Source organism: Anolis carolinensis, chromosome 2 (genome assembly GCF_035594765.1).
Source record: "Anolis carolinensis isolate JA03-04 chromosome 2, rAnoCar3.1.pri, whole genome shotgun sequence".
NCBI classification, from domain to species: domain Eukaryota; kingdom Metazoa; phylum Chordata; class Lepidosauria; order Squamata; family Dactyloidae; genus Anolis; species Anolis carolinensis.
Window position 1 is genome coordinate 324,697,838 of NC_085842.1, and position 20,144 is coordinate 324,717,981.

A 20,144-nucleotide genomic window follows, 5' to 3' on the forward strand; every position below is an offset into this window, starting at 1 on the left:
AAGCTGAAAAGCAAGACATCCTCATCTCAAGCTGATGTCCCTGTGACCAGCCTCTTGTAGTTAAAGGCTAGCTGTTATAGTTTGTTTTGATGGTGAGGCTAGGTACTTCAGCCAGTAGTTGATTGACAGTTGTTTCCTGTTGTTGTTGGAGGGCTAAGGGCATTAGTGTGTGAGAGAGATGAACTAAATTGGGATTTCAAGCTGGAATGTGTCCAGAGGAGGGTGACTCAAAGGATCAAGGGTCTGGAGAACAAGCCCTATGAGGAGCGGCTTAAAGAGCTGGGCATGTTTAGCCTGCAGAAGAGAAGGCGGAGAGGAGACATGAGGGGGGCCAGGGATCAAACTGGGAAGGGAGGTCATAGGACACAATAGAACAAGGACTTCAAACTACAAGAAAGGAGATTCCACCTGAACATGAGGAAGAACTTCCTGATTGTGTGTAAGAGAGAGAGATGTTCAGTAGTGGAACTCCCTGCCGCAGAGTGTGATGGAGGCTCCTTCTTTAGAGGCTTTTAAGTAGAGGCTGGATGGCCATCTGTCTGGGGTACTTTGAATGCGATTTTCCTGCTTCTCGTTAGGGATTGTTCTTCTTCAGAAGAGAAAGGGGAGCAGGAAAGTGTTCATGAATCTGAGGGTGAGTTGGAATCTGAGGAGATTTTGCAAGAACCCACATTTCAGGAAAGGTGAAAGGAAACAGAGCAGAGACGACGTTCAGCTAGAGTAGCTGCCAGAAATGCAGCCGAGTAATTGGAAACTTCCCTAACAGCTGTGAGGGGACTCAGTGCTATAAAGCAGAAACAGGTGCAGCCAGCTCTTGCTGGTAACAAACTGACTCTAATGCCTAAGCCTTGGCTCCCCTTGTGCCTGCTTCGAGTCTGAATCTGGGAAACTGCTCCTAAGGATTTATTGCTGTTTCTTTGTCTGAAGTAAGACTGCTACTTGATTTGGGAATTTATCAGAGACTTAAGAACTGTGCTTGCCCTAAGACTTCTTTGCTTTCTTTTGCATTATTCCACTGAGTGTGCTGTTCTTTATGTTTTGCTGAAGTAAAGCTCTTTTCATTTACTTACCACGTTGTTTTAAGGCTGTTCTTGAAAGACAAAACAGGGCACTTCTTGGCAGAATGGGGTTGGACTGGATGGCCCACTAGGTCTCTTCTAACTCTAGGATACTATGATTCTCAGCCTCAGTGCCCACCCGCCTCCCGCAAGAGCCAGACCCCAACCTGGTCAAGAGGGGGCTCGGTTTGCACTAGCGCTGAGTCTTGTGGGGTGTTTTCATAGGCTCCTTTTGATTCTGTGTCTTCCTGTGTTCTAAGTTCGAACAGCCCAAGGTCTGGCCCATGCCCTCTACCTGCCCACCTGCCCCTTGTGAGCCCTCACCTGGCCCCGGTCACCACCCAGGCATCATATGTCTGGTCAGCAAAGCCGGAGTTCTCAATCAGGCCGTCCCCGTCTGTGTCGAACTTCAGCTCTGACTCCATCACGGCCTGAGAGGGAGAGACAGCAAGAAGGTCGCAAGGAAAGTATATGTATATTCTTTGATGGGCAGTTTTTCCTAACTCTATGTTCTTGAGGCAGTGGGAGGGGGCTGCAGATCATGTGACCCTGTAAAATGCCTAATACTCTTGTCTCACTGTGAACGAAACAAAAGAACCTTCAAAGGGGGCAGGGCTGTGGCGCAGGCTGGTGAGCAGCCTGCTGCAATAAATCACTCTGACCATGAGGTCATGAGTTCGAGGCCAGCCCGTGGCGGGGTGAGCACCCGTCTATTAAAAATAGAAAATAGCCCCTGCTCATTGCTGACCTAGCAACCCGAAAGGTAGTTGCATCTATCAAGTAGGAAATAAGGTACCACTTATAAAAAGTGGGGAGGCAAGTTTAACTAATTTACAACTTGGAATGAGGAAGTGTCGTCAGAGTGGATGATGAAGCAGCTGCTCCCCCCTGTGGCCAGAAGTGAACATCCCCACAGGAGAAGGTTAAATTGCCTCTGCGTCTGTCTGTCTCGGTCTGTTTGATGTGTTTATGGGCATTGAATGTTTGCCCTATGTGTGTAGAATGTGATCTGCCCTGAGTCCCCTTCGGGGTGAGAAAGAAGGGCGGAATATAAATACTGTAAATAAATAAATAAATAAATAAATAAATAAAGGCCTTCCCATCCTTATCAATGTGTGGGTTGAATTGAGACACTTACAGCTCTCTGTCTCAATTCTCCCCTCCGTTGGCAATCTAGCGTCTGCTTAGACGCATGAACAAACATCCACATATCGCTGTCTGCCAATCCCGGCGGTTCAGAGCTTTTATTGAAGTTATTTACAGCTATGTACATAAGCGCAGCTAACACACATTGATGCAGAATTGATGGCAACCGGTGAAGAAATTTATCAGTAAAACTTGTCACCTCCCACATTCCATTCCCAGTGACTGATGTCCGGCTACATAAGCGGAATCTGAATAGTGTCACTCTAGGCATTAAATCTAATTCTATGCATTTAACCATTTCTCTGCTGGAGTGCTTGCCAAAGCACCACACACTTGCTTTAACAATGAGTGAACATTTCACACAATATACTGACAATCCTTACCTGGCAGACGGGCCACATGTCCCTCAGGTAGGTGCAGTCCTCCGTGAGGAAGAAGTCCCGGTAGACCTGCAGCACGAACTTCAGGTTGAGGTCCTTCCAGTCGGCCGTGTCATGGATCAAGTAGGCGTTGACGCGCTGCCAGGGCTCCTCGTCTGCGGACAGAGGGAGGGAGGGAGGAGGGCACAATCAGGGGAGGGGGCCTGGCCTACCAACCCACCCACATGGTGCAACCCCTCTCCCCATGCGGCTCACAGTGTGCCCTCTCCACCGGGAATGGCAGGATTTGGCCCCCGAGCACAGAATTGTCAGGCATGGCTGATGATTCCCAAATGGATGTTGATTCCGACCTCAAGGCCAGTGGATGAGAAGGGAGGCAGGCATGGGCCAACTTGGGCCCTCCCTCCAGGTGTTTTGGACTTCAACTCCCACCATTCCTAACAGCCTCAGAACGTTGAATAAGCAAAGGTTGGATAAACGAGACTCTACTGTATTTTAAAAAACCTTAGGTAAAAGGTAAAGGTTTCCCCTGATGTTAAGTCCAGTCGTGTCTGACTCCGGGGGTTGGTGCTCATCTCCATTTCTAAGCTGAAGAGCCGGCGTTGTCCATAGACACCTCCAAGGTCATGTAGCCATAGGCATGACTGCATGGAGCACTGTTACCTTCCTGCCAGAGCAGTACCTATTGATCTACTCACATTGGCATGTTTTCGAACTGCTAGGTTGGCAGAAGCTGGAGCTAACAGCAGGCGCTCACTCTGCTCCCCGGGTTTGAACCTGCTATCTTTCGGTCTGCAAGTTCAGCACTTTAACACACTGAGCCACTGGAGGCTCTGGCAAAAAACCTTATGCAAGCATATTTCCTCTCCTGTATCATCCCCTAGCTCTGGCTATGTTGCACTCTGCTATAGGTATAGAGCCCCGGTGGCGAAGTGTGTTAAAGTACTGAGCTGCTGAACTTGCAGACCAAAAGGTCGCAGGTTCAAATCCCGGGAGCGGAATGAGCACCTGCTGTTAGCCCCAGCTTCTGCCAACCCAGAAGTTCGAAAACATGCCAATGTGATTAAATCAATACGTACTGCTCCGGCGGGATGGTAATGGCGCTCCATGCAGTCATGCCAGTGGCCACATGACCTTGGAGGAGTCTATGGACATGCCAATGTGAGTAGATCAATAGGTACTGCTCCGGTGGGAAGGTATTGACGCTCCATGCAGTCATGCCAGTGGCCACATGACCTTGGAGGAGTCTACTGACAACGCCGGCTCTTCAGCTTAGAAATGGAGATGAGCACCAACCCCCAGAGCCAGACGTGACTGGACTTAATGTCAGGGGAAACCTTTACCTTTACCTATAGGTATAGAAATATTCCTACAGAGAGAGAAGGGATCTCACCTGGCTCGCCGATGTCGTGGGGCACCACGTTGCGGAGCTTCACCTGGGCCGTCTGCCCGTTCATCAGGTAGACCCGGGGGCGGGGGTCCTCGCTCAGCACGGCCACCGCTGGGATAGAAAGGAAGGAAGGAAGGAATGAGAAAGAAAGAATGTAAGGAAGGAAGGAAGAAAGAGAGGAAGGGGTTAGCCAGCCCCCCCCCCCCCCCAGAGCCACACCAAGTGCCAGCTAGCCATGTCCCTGGTCATGGAGAAGGAAGGCCCCCTCCCCACAGTGAAAGGGTCAAGGGGTGGAGCCACGGTGGAGGAGGGGGGGGGATCCGGCTGGCTGTGGGTCCGACCCACCCATGTCGTACTGGAGGCTGAGCTCCAGCTTGGGCCACAGCATGGCGAGCGCAAAGGAGGCGTAGAAGTGGACGTCGTAGGTGTTGTACATCCGGTACTCCTGGCCTGAAAGGGAGGGAGGGAGGAAAAGAAGATGCCATCAATACTTTTTAAACAAAGTTCTATTTTTTGTGATTTCCTGTGTGAGAGGGAATATCAGAACCTTTACACTTTTTTTACACTGATGAACCAGCCTGGACACAGTATATTATTTGACAACACAGAAATGCTGGACCACTCCAACAACTATCATGTCAGACTACACAGAGAAGCCGTTGAAATCCACAAGCATGTGGACAACTTCAACAGAAAGGAGGAAACCATGAAAATGAACAAAATCTGGCTCCCAGTATCAAAAAAACTCAAAAATCAAAACAGTAGATGGGAACCAACACTCTGAGGGCAGAGGGCAGCTAATGACTGAACAAAGGATGCCCCAGGCAAGAGACAAAAACCTTTCCAGTGCTAATTAGGGTGATTAACTGAACCATGAAAATGAACAAAATCTGGCTCCCAGTATTAAAAAACTCAAAAATCAGAACAGTAGATAGGAACCAACACTCTGAGGGCAGAGGGCAGCTAATGACTGAACAAAGGATGCCCCCAGGCAAGAGACAAAAACCTTTCCAGTGCTAATTAGGGTGATTAACTGAACCATGAAAATGAACAAAATCTGGCTCCCAGTATTAAAAAACTCAAAAATCAGAACAGTAGATAGGAACCAACACTCTGAGGGCAGAGGGCAGCTAATGACTGAACAAAGGATGCCCCCAGGCAAGAGACAAAAACCTTTCCAGTGCTAATTAGGGTGATTAACTGAACCATGAAAATGAACAAAATCTGGCTCCCAGTATTAAAAAACTCAAAAATCAGAACAGTAGATGGGAACCAACGCTCTGAGGGCAGAGGACAGCTAATGACTGAACAAAGGATGCCCCCAGGCAAAAACCTTTCCAATGCTAATGAGGGTGATTAACTGAAACATTAATGCTGGCTTCCCAGTGACAAAGGACTCTTGCCACACCCTGGACTCTACACAGATATATATTCTTTCCTTTCCTTACTTAGTTTATCCATGCCTCACAACCTCTGAGGATGCCTGCCATAGATGTGGGCGAAACGTCAGGAGAGAATGCTTCTGGAACATGGCCACACAGCCCAAAAGACATACAACAACCCTGTGATCCCGGCCATGAAAGCCTTCGACAACACATTTTACACTTTTGCGCAAAAAATGATCTTGGACATGTAGACATACAGATTCTATTTAACTACATTGGATTCCACGACAACCTACTACATTGGCCAACTACATTGGCTCAGATTACAAAAGTGTGAATTTTACAAGATACGTGTGTTCATGTTTATCTTAATCCGACTCTGGTCAACTATCAAACCCATCATGCAGATCAATCCGGTGTGGCACTCAAATATTACACACCCACCCCTTAGTATTATTCTACAGATTAAACTATTGCATTTCAAATCTCCTCGTTTCTAGGGTTTGCTTGCAAACAGAGACGAGAGATATTTGAGCACAGAGCCTCAACACCTCCCCCCATGCGGTGGACTGACCTTCCAGGTAGGCGAAGCGGCCGTACTCCTTGAGGACGGGCAGCAGGCCGGAGAGGCCTTGACCGGCGGCCAGGGAGGGGGCATCTTCAGGCTGGAACTCCACCCAGAGGGTCCCTCCGTCCGATAGGAAATACAGCTCGTTGAAGAGGGCTGACTTGTACCAAGCGGGCAGGTCGCTGCAGGGATGCAGAGAAGGAAGGAAGGAAGGAAAAAAGGAAGGAAGAAAGGAAGGAAGGAAAAGCGGTCAATCTTGGCTTAAAACAGGCATGGTAGTAACTAAACACAGATGTCTATTCTAAACAATATCTGAAAAATATGCAACCACGATAAAGGTTCAAAACATGAAACACAATATTTTTTATTAGAGCATCATATACATAATAATGTTAACAATAATAATAAAAATGATAATCAAATACAGTCAGCTGGAATGACACACAGTAGTAACTTACAGAGTATAATAATAAATAATAATAAAACTTTATTTATACCCCGCCACGATCTCCCCAACGGGGACTCAGGGCGGCTTACATGGGGCCATGCCCAAAACCATACAATATGACAAAATATAAAACAACATATCATAACACAATTTAACAATACAATAAATAATAACATACATTACAATCCAAAATTCAGAAAAAGCAATAAAAACCAGGGCAGGGCAGTATAAAGATTTAAATGCTACAAAGAGCAGTTTTCAGTGTAGAACAATATCTACGTGACTCAAACTAAATTTTGTTAACAACACAGTATGTGTACATTCAACTTCTCCAAAATGATATGTGATAATATGTTGTGAAACGAAATAAATCAGTAGGCAATACAATTGTCTCAAACCTAGCGTGGGGTCAAATTGAATCAAAGTCTCTGTAGTACCGGAGCAATTCTTTAGGACTCCTCAGTTTGTAATTGCAGTCAATTAGCAATAGCTTCAGTTTGTTGAAAATAAATTCAGTTTGCCAGAGATAATATACATATTGTGTTTCATGTTTTGAACCTTTATCGTGGCTACAACAGGCATGGGCCAATTACCGGCTGTTAGGAATTGTGGGTGTTGCTGTCCAAAACACCTGGAGGGAGGACCAGTTGGCCCGTGCCTGGCCTTGAGTATCACACCATTATTTATGATGTTGTGTTGACTGTTTATTGCCTATGTTTTGTTTTGCACTAGTTGCATTTTGTGTCACATCTTCAGTGTTTCGTGAGCCGCCCCACGTCCCTCTGGGAGATGGTGGAGGGATATAAATAAAGTTTTATTATTATTATTATTATAATCAGAAGGTTAAGAGTTTGAAGCCCAAGTCAAGGTGAGCTGACCTTTAGCCCAGCTTCTGCCTACCTAGCAGTTCGAAAACAAATGTGAGTAGATATATAGGAACCGCGTTAAAAGCGGGGAGGTATTTATTTAGGCTTAGCATTTGGATCAGATAAAGGAGGAAGTTTACGAACAAAGAAAGCTCTTTGGCAGGGAGAAGGAGTGACAGCACCTCCTAGTGGCCAGAACTAAAAACAGCCTCCAAAGATGCCGAAAGATGGGAAAACCTATATATACCTTTACTTGTTGTCTGTCTTGTCATTGTTCTAATTGGCATTGAATGTTTGCCGCATATGTGTGTTCTGTGATCCACCCTGAGTCCCCTTCAGGGTGAGAAGGGAGAAATATAAATATTGCAAATAAATAAATAAATGTCCCTCCTGCAGAAACAAAGTTTTTTTGCACTTTAATAAACTTTTCCTGTGTTTTTATGATAGAACCAATTAGGAAATTTCATCTATAGCTCAGGAACAAAAATAATAATGTTACAGAGTGTAATGGTTAGCAGTACTCTACCTGGCTTTATCTGTTCACCTGCCCCATTTCACTATAAACTTCTACCCGCATGTGTAGAGAAGGGCCATGCAATAGGGAACGGCCCCTCCCTCCTCAGCTCCCTTGGCTTAAAAAGGCACTCTGCGCGGGCTCAGGAGCATTGTCATTATCTCTATTATATTGATAGCCCGCTTTATCTCTCCTGCAGGAGACTCAAAGTGGCACGGCGGTGTGCACCCGGGGCCGTACCTGTCCTCCAAGATGGGCCTCTGCCAGGCTTCGATCCTCTTCTCCCACTCGGGGTAGTGGGTCAGCATGTAGTGGGCGAGGGCCGGACAGGCGTCCCCCTCCCGGCCAAAGAAGCGCGTGTACCACCTGCAGGACAGACGGAGGGAGGGAGGGAGGGAGGGGCAGGAGGTCAGAGCACAAGGAGGGAAAGGGGGACGGGGAGCTGACCGGCGGACAACCCCCGTGCCTCATTCACCATGGCCCAAGATGTGCTGCTTATTGGAAATAGCAACCTTATACAAGCCTCCACTAGTTAGTATGCATATAACTCACATTGCTTACTGTATTGTCTATGTGTGTACTGGTATGCAGTTTTCCTTAACTCTGTATTGTGGGAGGGGCTGCAGACCATGTGACCAGATCTGGGATTGTTCAGGACTCAGACTCCATTTTAGAAACAGGATGCTTTCAGAAGCCACTAGACTCTCAATGTAGAAACAGTACAGTTTAGAAGTCAGTAGACATAGTACTCTTTCAGATGCCAGTATAGGCAGAAGCCATTAGATTCTCAATGTAGAAATAGAAGGCAGTAGAAACTGAATGTTTTGGAAGACAGAGACCCAGTCAGAACAGAGAGATGCTTTAGACTTTGGACTGTTGATTATGAAAAAGATGCTCTAGTGTTATCTATTCAGAGAAACTACTTCAAATCCTATTTGCAACTGGATTGATAGCAATGTCCCTGTATGCTGAATACTTGAAGTTTGTGAGTAAACCAACTGTTACTTTTAACAATGCCTGCTTTATTTGGTCTCTTGAGAGCATAATTTAAACCAAGATGTTTTGAGGGAGAGGAGATTATTTTTGGGCAGGGCAGCTGAAAAGAACACTTCTGAAACTCTGCTGTTTTTAACTCTTTTTCAGGGAGATTTCATTTTTCCCAATATGGTGGTGAATGCTATTTCCCAAAAGGTTATGGAATCGTTTTTGCAAAAGATTATGATTTCTAACAAGAACATGCCTTTTCAAAGATTATAATTCTCCAAAACTGCTCTGTGCAGGTGCCTCAGGCAGATGAAAGGCAGGGAGAATCCTGGGGCGGAAGGGTCCCACAGAGGCCATCCAGTCCACCCCTGCGCCGAGGGCTACTGAAGGGGAAGCTCATTATCAGATGCTGTTAGGGGTTCCTCTTCTTCAGAAGAGGAAGAGGAGCAGGGAAGTGTTCATGAATCTGAGGGTGAGTTGGGATCTGAGGAGGAGGTTTTGCAAGTACCCACATTTCAGGAGAGGTGAAAGGAAACAGAGCAGAGACGTCGTTCAGCTAGAACAGCTGCCAGAAATGCAGCTGAATAATTGGGAACTGCCCTAGCAGCTGTGAGGGGACTCAGGGCTATAAAGCAGAAGCAGGTGCAGCCAGCTCTTGCTGGTAACAAACTGACTCACTCTAATGCCTAAGCCTTCGCTCCCCTTGTGCCTGCTTCGAGTCTGCATCTGGGAAACTGCTCCAAAGGATTTATTGCTATTACTTTGTCTGAAGTAAGACTGCTACTTGATTTGGAAATTGATCAGAGACTTAAGCATTGTGTTTGCCTAAGACTTTGTTTTATTTTGCATTTTACAACTGCGAGTGCTGTTCTTTGTTTTGCTGAAGTAAAGCAGTTTTCATTTACTTACCACATTGTTTTAAGGCTGTTCTTGAAAGACAAAACAGGACAGATGCAAGGAAAGGACTTTCCTAGGATAGGAAAGGCTCCGCAGGGGCCATCCTGTCCACCCTCCCCCACCTCAATGCAAGATCTAGGAAAATACTGGGTTGAGGAGAGGGCGACAGATGGGGGTGCCATGATCTAACCCCCCACCCATAAACCCCGGACCTTGTAAAGTAAATAATAACAACATGTTGGCATGAAGGCAGATGACTTCATCCAGTGACCACAGCTAAACACCATGAAGAACGTTGGATGAGTGGGCTTATTAACAAAAGACCTTCCCCATTAATGTACAGCAGAGTAACTTACAGCATCGTGACCTAGCACCAGTAGCCAGAATTCATAAAAAGAACAAAAATATAGACCAATGTTATCTCTTCCTTTAGAGGCTTTTCTTTGTTGCAAAATAATATGGTTGCACTATTTACAAAAACAAGGTTTCCATAACACAAGTAAAGTTCTTTATACTTCCTTCTTTGCTTCCATGCTGGGTTTCTTTCTTGTACAGATGAACAGCCTCGCTTTCATAGAGCCTCCTCTCACAACAAACGTATACAGAAGTTTCACACTGTAGCTTTATACACAGCATCCTTCACACTGGAGCTTCTCCAACTGAAGCTTCTCACACCAGACTTGCTCTCACAGAGCCTCCTCTCACACCAAACTTACACAGAAGCTCCACACAGTCACTTTACACACAGCAGCCTTCACACTGGAGCTTCTCCAACTGAAGCTTCTCACACCAGACTTGCTCTCACAGAGCCTCCTCTCACACCAAACTTACACAGGAGCTTCACACAGTCACTTTACACACAGCAGCCCTCACACTGGAGCTTCTCCAACCAAAGCTTCTCACACCAGACTTGCTCTCACAGAGCCTCTTCTCACACCAAAATTACACAGGAGCTTCACACAGTCACTTTACACACAGCAACCTTCACACTGGAGCTTCTCCAAGCAAAGCTTCTCACACCAGACTTGCTCTTACAGAGCCTCCTCTCACACCAAACTTACACAGGAGTTTCACACAGTAACTTTACACACAGCAGCCTGCACACTGGAGCTTCTCCAACCGAAGCTTCTCACACCAGACTGCTCTCACAGAGCCTCCTCTCACACCAAACTTACACAGAAGCTTCACACAGTCACTTTACACACAGCAGCCTTCACACTGGAGCTTCTCCAACTGAAGCTTCTCACACCAGATTTGCTCTCACAGAGCCTCCTCTCACACCAAACTTACACAGGAGCTTCACACAGTCACTTTACACACAGCAGCCTGCACACTGGAGCTTCTCCAACCAAAGCTTCTCACACCAGACTTGCTCTCACAGACCCTCCTCTCACACCAAACTTACACAGGACCTTCACACAGTCACTTTACACACAGCAGCCTTCACACTGGAGCTTCTCCAAGCAAAGCTTCTCACACCAGACTTGTTCTCACAGAGCCTCCTCTCACACCAAACTTACACAGGAGCTTCACACAGTCACTTTACACACAGCAGCCTTCACACTGGAGCTTCTCCAAGCAAAGTTCTCACACCAGACTTGCTCTCACAGAGCCTCCTCTCACACCAAACTTACACAGGAGCTTCACACAGTCACTTTACACACAGCAGCCCTCACACTGGAGCTTCTCCAACCAAAGCTTCTCACACCAGACTTGCTCTCACAGAGCCTCTTCTCACACCAAACTTACACAGGAGCTTCACACAGTCACTTTACACACAGCAACCTTCACACTGGAGCTTCTCCAAGCAAAGCTTCTCACACCAGACTTGCTCTTACAGAGCCTCCTCTCACACCAAACTTACACAGGAGTTTCACACAGTAACTTTACACACAGCAGTCTTCACACTGGAGCTTCTCCAACCGAAGCTTCTCACACCAGATTTGCTCTCACAGAGCCTCCTCTCACAACAAACTTACACAGGAGCTTCACACAGTCACTTTACACACAGCAGCCTGCACACTGGAGCTTCTCCAACCGAAGCTTCTCACACCAGATTTGCTCTCACAGAGCCTCCTCTCACACCAAACTTACACAGGAGCTTCACACAGTCACTTTACACACAGCAGCCTTCACACTGGAGCTTCTCCAACTGAAGCTTCTCACACCAGACTTGCTCTCACAGAGCCTCCTCTCACAACAAACTTACACAGGAGCTTCACACTGTCACTTTACACACAGCAGCCTTCACACTGGAGCTTCTCCAACCAAAGCTTCTCACACCAGACTTGCTTTCACAGAGCCTCCTCTCACACCAAACTTACACAGAAGCTTCACACAGTCACTTTACACACAGCAGCCTTCACACTGGAGCTTCTCCAAGCAAAGCTTCTCACACCAGACTTGCTCTCACAGAGCCTCCTCTCACACCAAACTTACACAGGAGCTTCACACAGTCACTTTACACACAGCAGCCCTCACACTGGAGCTTCTCCAACCAAAGCTTCTCACACCAGACTTGCTCTCACAGAGCCTCTTCTCACACCAAACTTACACAGGAGCTTCACACAGTCACTTTACACACAGCAGCCTTCACACTGGAGCTTCTCCAAGCAAAGCTTCTCACACCAGACTTGCTCTCACAGAGCCTCCTCTCACACCAAACGTACACAGGAGTTTCACACAGTAACTTTACACACAGCAGTCTTCACACTGGAGCTTCTCCAACCGAAGCTTCTCACACCAGATTTGCTCTCACAGAGCCTCCTCTCACAACAAATTTACACAGGAGCTTCACACAGTAACTTTACACACAGCAGCCTTCATACTGGAGCTTCTCCAACTGAAACTTCTCACACCAGACCTTTTCCACACTGAGGCCTCTCTCACACTGAGGCCTACTAAGCTTATATTGAACTGCAGCTTTTGCTGAGTCATTGCATCCATTTATCCCTCTCAGTGCTTAACTCACATTTTTGTAATTAAAAATACCTAGTTAATTTTAATATTTCTGACAGAGGAGGCCACAGGGGCCCCGATCCCTGAGGGAGAAATGTTCGCCGTCCTCCCCCCCCACCCCCCACCCCCCAAAAAGAGAAGAACGCACCTGTAGTGCTCCTTCTCCTTGGAGCCGAAGTGAATGCGCGGCATGTCCCAGGCCAGGCCCAGCTCCAGGGTCCCACGCCCGAGGGGCGGCACGGTGCATGTGGCACACACGGCGGCCGCACACGCCTCCCCCTTCTCCGTCGGGGGGCCCTTCCCTGCAAGAGAGAGAGAATATGCATTGAGCCCCTCACTGGCTCACGGTCAGAGGTCTGGGCTGGACTGGTGCCCCTCCTCCTGCGGCCGGGGCTCACCTGGTGGGGAGTCCAGCCTTCCGTCCTCCAGGAGGTCCCGCCACACTTCTTCTCCGGTGCCGGCGGGGTTGAAGGACGTGAAGTGGGTGACCGAGGTGCCCGCCTACAGAGATGGCAAAGGAAGAGTGGAGAGGGGAGAGCAAGGTAAATGCCATTCAGGAAATGCTCACATAAAGGAGGGAGGAACCATCCCAAGGGGGCCACAAGACCCCCCCCCCCCCCAAATCCATCTCAAAAGTCTACCCTCACCTGATGGAGTTTTGATGTACCCGGTTTTACATATATATTATTTTTAGTGTGTTTTATTAGGGTTTTTGTACTTTGTGACATTTTTATTTTATTTTCATGTCTTTATTTCATTTTTTTATTCTCTATTTTATTTGTTGTCATTTTGTTTATTAAGTTACAGCTAGATTGTTTTTATGGTGTAATTTATTTATTTATTTATTGGACTTTTATACCGCTACTCCCAATTTGGCTCGGAGCGGTTCACAGAACAGATAAAACAATACAGTTAGCTTTAAATAACAATACGAACGGACATAGCCCCAAGTTTTCACCCTTCGAAGGCTTGTCGGAAGAGCAAGGTTTTACAGGCTTTCCGAAAGGCAAGTAGGTCGCGAGTAGTTCGAATTTCAACTGGCAAGGCATTCCATAAATGAGGGGCTACAATCGAGAAGGCTCTCTGCCTAGTGGAAGACAAATGATAGGTCCGGATGTTAGGGACTTCAAGGAAATTTTGGTCTTTGGACCGAACTAATCTCTGGGGTTGGTAAGGGGATAAGCGGGCCCTAAGGTAATGTGTCTTGTCCTGATGCAAACTGTTTGTATGGTTTTCTTTTGGCATTGAATGGTTTCCATATTGTTGGAAACCCCCTGAGTTCCTTCGGGGAGATAGGGTGGTCTATGAATAAAGTATTATTATTATTATTATTATTATTATTATTATTATTAGCCATTGTGACTCAGCTGGAGTCTCAGAGTGACTCTGATGGAGATTGTGGGATTCAGGTTCCTGATGTTCAAGATGATGGGATTCAGGTTCAAGATGACTCTGATGGGAATTATGGGATTCAGGTTGGGAGTGTCCCTGCTGTGAGAGATGAGGAGCAAGGAGACATTTCCACGGCAGGGAATTGTGTTGATGATACTGGGGATGATGCTGACGCTAGCCAGGTGCAAAGGGAGGACAGCTCCCGGTTAGATAACGTACAGACAGAGGCTGCTGTTAATGAGGTCTCTGGCCTTGATGAATGTCTGGATCGAGCTGGCCATTTGGAATTTCGGTGCAGGAATGTTAGAATAGCAAACAAGAAAGAGAAAGAGGTCAGAGGCCAAAGAAATGCATTCATGCTGTGCAGAGAATATTAAAGGGTGTGCTGAGAGAGAAATCTTTGTCAAAAGCAACGTCTCGTTTTGGAGTGTAGAAGCTAGCTCTTGCTTTCCTGGATTACCTTGCAGCCTTGTGTATTCAAGTTATGGGACTTTGTCGAGCATTCATGGAACTTTGTTTTATGCCTTATGTTTTCTTGGATTATTCTTTATAGCCTTGGTTTTGCAACTATCTTTTGGATCTTTACTTTTGCTTTTTAAGAATAATTTTTATCTATTTCCTAATAACCTACAAATGACTTCAACTTGTGTACAGTCTGGTGTGTTCAGCAAGGTGAAGCTAACCTGAGGTGTGACATTAACATTTATCTCCAATCCTTGTTTCCACATGAAAATGAAAGGCAAAGGTAGCACCCACCTTCTCCCGGGCAGCGATGGCCAGCGTGTACCCGTTGACCGGGAGGCAGTGGTGCAGCAGGACACCCCGGACGCAGTGGCCGCCCTCCCGGAGGGCGAAGGGCTCGTTCCAGTGGCCGCCCCGGCGGTCCTCCTTGGTCTCCGTGCCGTTCTGGAAGGTGAACATGATGGAGACCTCCACCTCCTCGTCGCGCAGGTTCTCCACCTCCCAGACGAAGACCCCCACCGGGAGGCTGGTCTCCTGGGGGCACAAAAGGCACAGACAAAGTCATCAGAGAATCAGATTAATAGCGTTGGAAGAGACCACATGGGTCATCTAGTCCAACCCCCTTCGGCCATGCAGGAAAAGCACAATCAAAGCACACCCGACAGATGGCCATCTGGCCTCTGTTTAACAGCTTCCAAGGAAGGGGCTTCCACTAAACTCCGAGGCAGAGAGTTCCACTGCTGAACAGCTCTCTTTCTCTTCTTACAGTCAGGAAGTTCTTCCTAATGTTCAGGTGGAATCTCCTCTCCTGTAATCTGAAGCCATGGCTCCAAGGAAGGAGACTCCACTAAACTCCGAGGCAGAGAGTTCCACTGTTGAACAACTCTCTCTCACAGTGAGGAAGTTCTTCCTCACGTTCAGGTGGAATCTCCTCTCCTGTAATTTGAAGCCATGGCTCCACCGAGTCTTAGTCTCCAGGGCAGCAGAAATAATATTTTTATACCCCGCCCCATCTCCCCAAAGGGACTCAGGGCGGCTTAGATGGGGCCAAGCCCAGACAACAGACAATATAAAAACAGCAATAAAACAAGTCAATCAACAATAAAACAAATCATAAATTATGACGCCCTTTCACGTGTTTATACATGGTTCACATCATGTCTCCTCTCACCCTTCCCTTCTGCAGGCTGAACAGACCCAGTTCTTTAAGACACTCCTCATAGGGATTCACAGTCTCCAGGCCTTTGATCCTTTGAGTCTCCCTCTTCCTCTGAACTCCTTCCAGCTTAGTCAATCTCTTTTAAATTGCTTTGCCTAGAACTGAATATTGCGCCAAATTGCTATGTGTGTGTGTGTAAAGAAATCCTTGCAAAGTTGCTTGCAAAAGATCTCTGCAAAAAGGGAGCTGAGCTTTTGCAGAGGCAAGCCACGCCTCAAACAATGTATCGGTTTGCTGGCAGATGGCTGGGTTTGTCAGTTCGGAATCTGGGCTTGCAGGGAGAGCACAGAAAAGACAGGCTCTCTAGCTACAGTCAAGTAGCAGTTTAAATATGCTATGCTGGGTATACTGAATGCTGATTGATTAGTTATTGATCCTATGCAACTACAAGGACATTGTATGATTGCTGAACTGTTTATTTGACTTCAACTCAACAAGTAAAGTTTTCTTTGTTCTTTTAATTCCTCTGCCTGGTCTGAGTCTTTTGCACATGGTGTTAACTGGACGCTGCTGGTTCCACTATACACACTCGCTAATACTGAACACAGTGTGATTCCAGGTGCAGAGGTCTGACCAAAGCAGGAGAGAGAGGCACCAGGACTTCCCTCAATCCAGGCACTAAACTTTTTATATGCAGCCCAAAATCCTGTTGACTTTTTGAGCTGCTGCATCACAATCTTGGCTCAGGTTCTACTTGTTCTTGTTATTGTTATGTATCTTCCCTGAAGGGGACTCAAAGTGGCTTAGCATAAAAGCATCAGCACAACTATTCAAAATATACAAATATGTGTTGCATTCTAGCCCTGGAACACCTTTTCACCCAGCATCACACCAGAGTCCAGAAGTACTAACTACAAAAGTGTATTGGTACAAAGAGAAAAAAGGTCATTTCCCAAAAGGGCAGAAGAGTAGAGAGAATACAAAAAAGCAGTAATCCAGAAATGTCCAAGTACATAAGGTCCAGAGAGCAAAAATGCACAGCAGTCATTCAAACATGAATCCATAAGCATGAAAACAAGAACTTTTTCCAAGGCAATCCCTTCAAGGAACATAGGCAAAAGCAGGAAACTTGAATCATGAACTTGAGAGCCAAGATAGGAGAGCCAACGTTGTCTCCTCTGAGAGGCGTAAAGCCAACATCACTTAATTTAAGCCCAATCAAGTAGCCATGGGATCATGTTGAACGCACCTGGGATTCAAGGTCTTCTTATGAAATCTCTCAGAATGTCCAATTAGTCTATTTTTCACTCCCTCCGTTCTCAAATCTAATCTGGTTTCTTGGGAAAACTCCCTATCGGCCGAAGGCCATTTCCCAAGAGAAAGAGTTTCACTTTCCCTGGTTGCTGAGGAACGATAACATGAATGCAAAACATCATCCTCAACTGTCTGCCATTCTCGCCTAGCATTACAGACTCATACTTAGAAATGCATCAAACTCTTGTCCTCTGACATGTCAGAAAAATCCTCTACCGTTTGCTGAGCCTTAACGCTATTTGAACATCAAAGCAGAATTAAATATAAACAGTATTAAAAGAAGTCCCAGTTAAAAACAATTAAAACAAATTCAAAGTTAAAAACCTTCATCTTTAAAAAAGGTTTTAGTCCACAAAATGGACCCCTCCAAGGGCCATCTGTCAGGAAAGCTTTGCTTGTGCCTTCTTGCCTGGCAGAAGGGGCTGGACTGGGTGGCCCTTGGAGGAGTCACTTCCATCTCTACAGTTCCATCATTCCTTCCATTGGCGCCCACCTGCCAAGGTGAGCCTGCAGGCCCAAACCCAGGACCCTCTCCCCACTGAGGGTGTCCATCTGCTCACGCCACTCACCTTGTAGTCGTGGGGGATGATGGGGGTGACCTGGCGGCAGGTGAGGACCAGGTCCTGGCCGGGCAGCTGGTAGACACTCCATGCGCGGGGGTAGAGGGCGTGGTAGAAGGCGTAGTGGCCGCAGAAGCTCCAGTTCCAGCCCTGCAGGCAGCTGGGCTGCTCCACCGACAGCACTTGCTGGTAGGCCGTCTGGCCCTTGCGCCGCAGGCACACCGTGAACTGGGAAAGAGGAGGAGGAGGAAGAATAAGTCCCAGCCCCAATTGGCACACAGGAAGCAGACCCCAAAAGGACAGACCCTGAAAGGGGCAAAGCCTCCCCTAAAGCCTCAGAGTGGGATATAATATATTGTATAAAGGTAAAGGTTTCCCCTGACGTTAAGTCCAGTCATGTCTGACTCTGGGACTCTGGTGCTCATCTCCATTTCTAAGCCAAAGAGCCGGCGTTGTCCATAGACACCTCCAAGGTCATGTGGCCAGCATGACTGCATGGAGCGCCGTTACCTTCCCGCTGGAGCCGTACCTATTGATCTACTCACATTGGCATGTTTTTGAACTGCTAGGTTGGCAGGAGCTGAAGCTAACAGCTATATGTATATTATTATTATTATTATTATTATTATTATTAAACTTTATTTGTACCCCGCTAGCATCTCCCGAAGGACTCGATGCGGCTTACAAAGGCCAAGGCCTCAACACACAATATAACAATACAAAACAAAAGGCAAATTAAAAACAATTAAAACAGTATAAACAACAAGCAGTAAACAATATGCTAAAACACAATAAAACTGGGCTGGGCCAGAGTAATGGGTACAAGATTAAAATTGCTGATGTGACAGGTAATATATAAGGCTTATAGGGCAAGTGCAGAGTGCAATATACGATCTTAGTTCTAATAAAGTGCTTATTATTAAAGTGCTTATGGGACTTGGAACTGGAGATTTCCTATATATATATTGTATATACATATAATATTGATAATATTATTAGAATGTAATACAATTTAATAATAATACACTATTATAATTGTATATTACATATTACATGTAATGTTACTAATAATATTGCAGCATAGTGGTATAGTACAATATCGTAATATATAATGCTTATATTGTGCTATAACAATAACATAATATGTTGTCTGTACCTGTAACTTGTAAGCCGCCCTGAGTCCCCTTTGGGGTGAGAAGGGCGGGATATAAATGCCGTATAATAAATAAATAAATAAATAAATGGATGGATAGATAGATAGATAGAGCCGATGGAAGCTCCTTCTGGAAGGATTTTAAACATGGGCCTCTTTAGGGAGCGGATGTGTTGAGCATGGCTGCTTAGCAGAATTGGGCTGGGCTAGATGACCTCTGAAGGTCCCTTCCATCTATCAGGCTGTAAGAATTGGATGGATAATAGATGGTCAACTGAACTTCCATCCTGATGGGAAGGGCTTTATATATGGGACTAGGGTTGTTGTGTGTTTTCCGGGCTGTATGGCCATGTTCCAGAAATATTCTCTCCTGACGTTTCGCCCACATCTATGGCAGGCATCCTCAGAGGTTGTGAGGTACCTGCCATAGATGTGGGCGAAACGTCAGGAGAGAATATTTCTGGAACATGGCCATACATCCCGGAAAACACACAACAACCCTGTGATTCTGGCCATGAAAGCCTTCGACAACACAATATGGGACTATCTTGCAGCTTGGGCAGAGTGGCACTGAACCTAGCCCACAGAGGCAAGGGTCACCCAACCCGTGAATGCAAGGCTGACCCCAAAGGGCTCCGGCCGCTCACCTGGTCAGCGACGACCCTCTTGTAGTGGTAGAGGCCTGGGTTTAGTTGCCACCGGCAGAAGTCCCCCTTCCAGCCGCGGGTGATGGTCCCGCCCCCGAAGCCCCCCAGCGGGCAGCCTGCAGGAGAAGCAACGGGGAAGAAGGGGGACCACTGGTCAGGGTCAACACAGCGGTCAATGGTCAGCCCCCTCCATCCCTCTTCCACACTGACCATAGATCTGGCGGAGGGGCTGGGAGTTGAAGAGGTCGATGAAGGGCTGCTTCTTCTCCAGCCGGGTCTTCCGGTACCACCACCTGAAGTACCTGGAAGAAAAGGAGCGTAGAGTTGGAAAGGATCCTAGAGGCCATCTGGTCCACCCCCTTCCTCTTCTGACATTACATGAAGGCACCATCAAAACCCTCCCAAAAGATGACCATAAAGATTGGAAACCCCACACCTCAGCAGTAGCAGAGTCCACTCTCAGACAGAGAGTCCACTCTCCGACACCGCTGACCCACAGGTCAGGTTTGGGGGCGGGGATTTATTGGACCAAAGGCTGAATGGGATGTTCTTAGAGATAATGCAACCTGGCTCTTATGCCCTTTCTCTCAGCCTTTCTTCCTATAAATAAAACATCCCCAGTTCCCAAATATTGACTATATCAGAAAGCAGTTTACTGAAAAATATATATATAAGCCGAGCAATAAAAAGGACTAAAAGGTAAAGTCTCAAAAGGCCCGGGCTGTGGCGCAGGCGGGAGAGCAAGCCAGCTGCAATTAACTGCAATGAATCACTCTGATCAGGAGGTCATGAGTTCGAGGCCGCTTGGAGCCTATGTTTGTTTGTCTTTGTTCTATGTTAAAAGGCATTGAATGTTTGCCTAT

At 46.7% G+C, this 20,144-nt stretch overlaps 1 protein-coding gene across 1 annotated transcript in view; it reads right to left on the bottom strand.

The window, feature by feature from the left end:
- gba2 (glucosylceramidase beta 2) overlaps window positions 1-20,144 on the bottom strand; it is a 46,019-nt gene that overhangs the window by 16,566 nt on the left and 9,309 nt on the right. The window contains exons 2-13 of the mRNA XM_062972677.1: window positions 19,492-19,583; window positions 19,282-19,397; window positions 17,491-17,709; window positions 14,743-14,982; window positions 12,993-13,095; window positions 12,743-12,896; window positions 7,996-8,121; window positions 5,934-6,109; window positions 4,320-4,424; window positions 3,978-4,085; window positions 2,588-2,739; window positions 1,383-1,489 (exon numbers count right to left, since the gene is read on the bottom strand). Coding sequence (XP_062828747.1) covers window positions 1,383-1,489; window positions 2,588-2,739; window positions 3,978-4,085; window positions 4,320-4,424; window positions 5,934-6,109; window positions 7,996-8,121; window positions 12,743-12,896; window positions 12,993-13,095; window positions 14,743-14,982; window positions 17,491-17,709; window positions 19,282-19,397; window positions 19,492-19,583 — 1,698 coding nt within the window. The remainder of the gene's footprint in view (window positions 1-1,382; window positions 1,490-2,587; window positions 2,740-3,977; window positions 4,086-4,319; window positions 4,425-5,933; window positions 6,110-7,995; window positions 8,122-12,742; window positions 12,897-12,992; window positions 13,096-14,742; window positions 14,983-17,490; window positions 17,710-19,281; window positions 19,398-19,491; window positions 19,584-20,144) is intronic.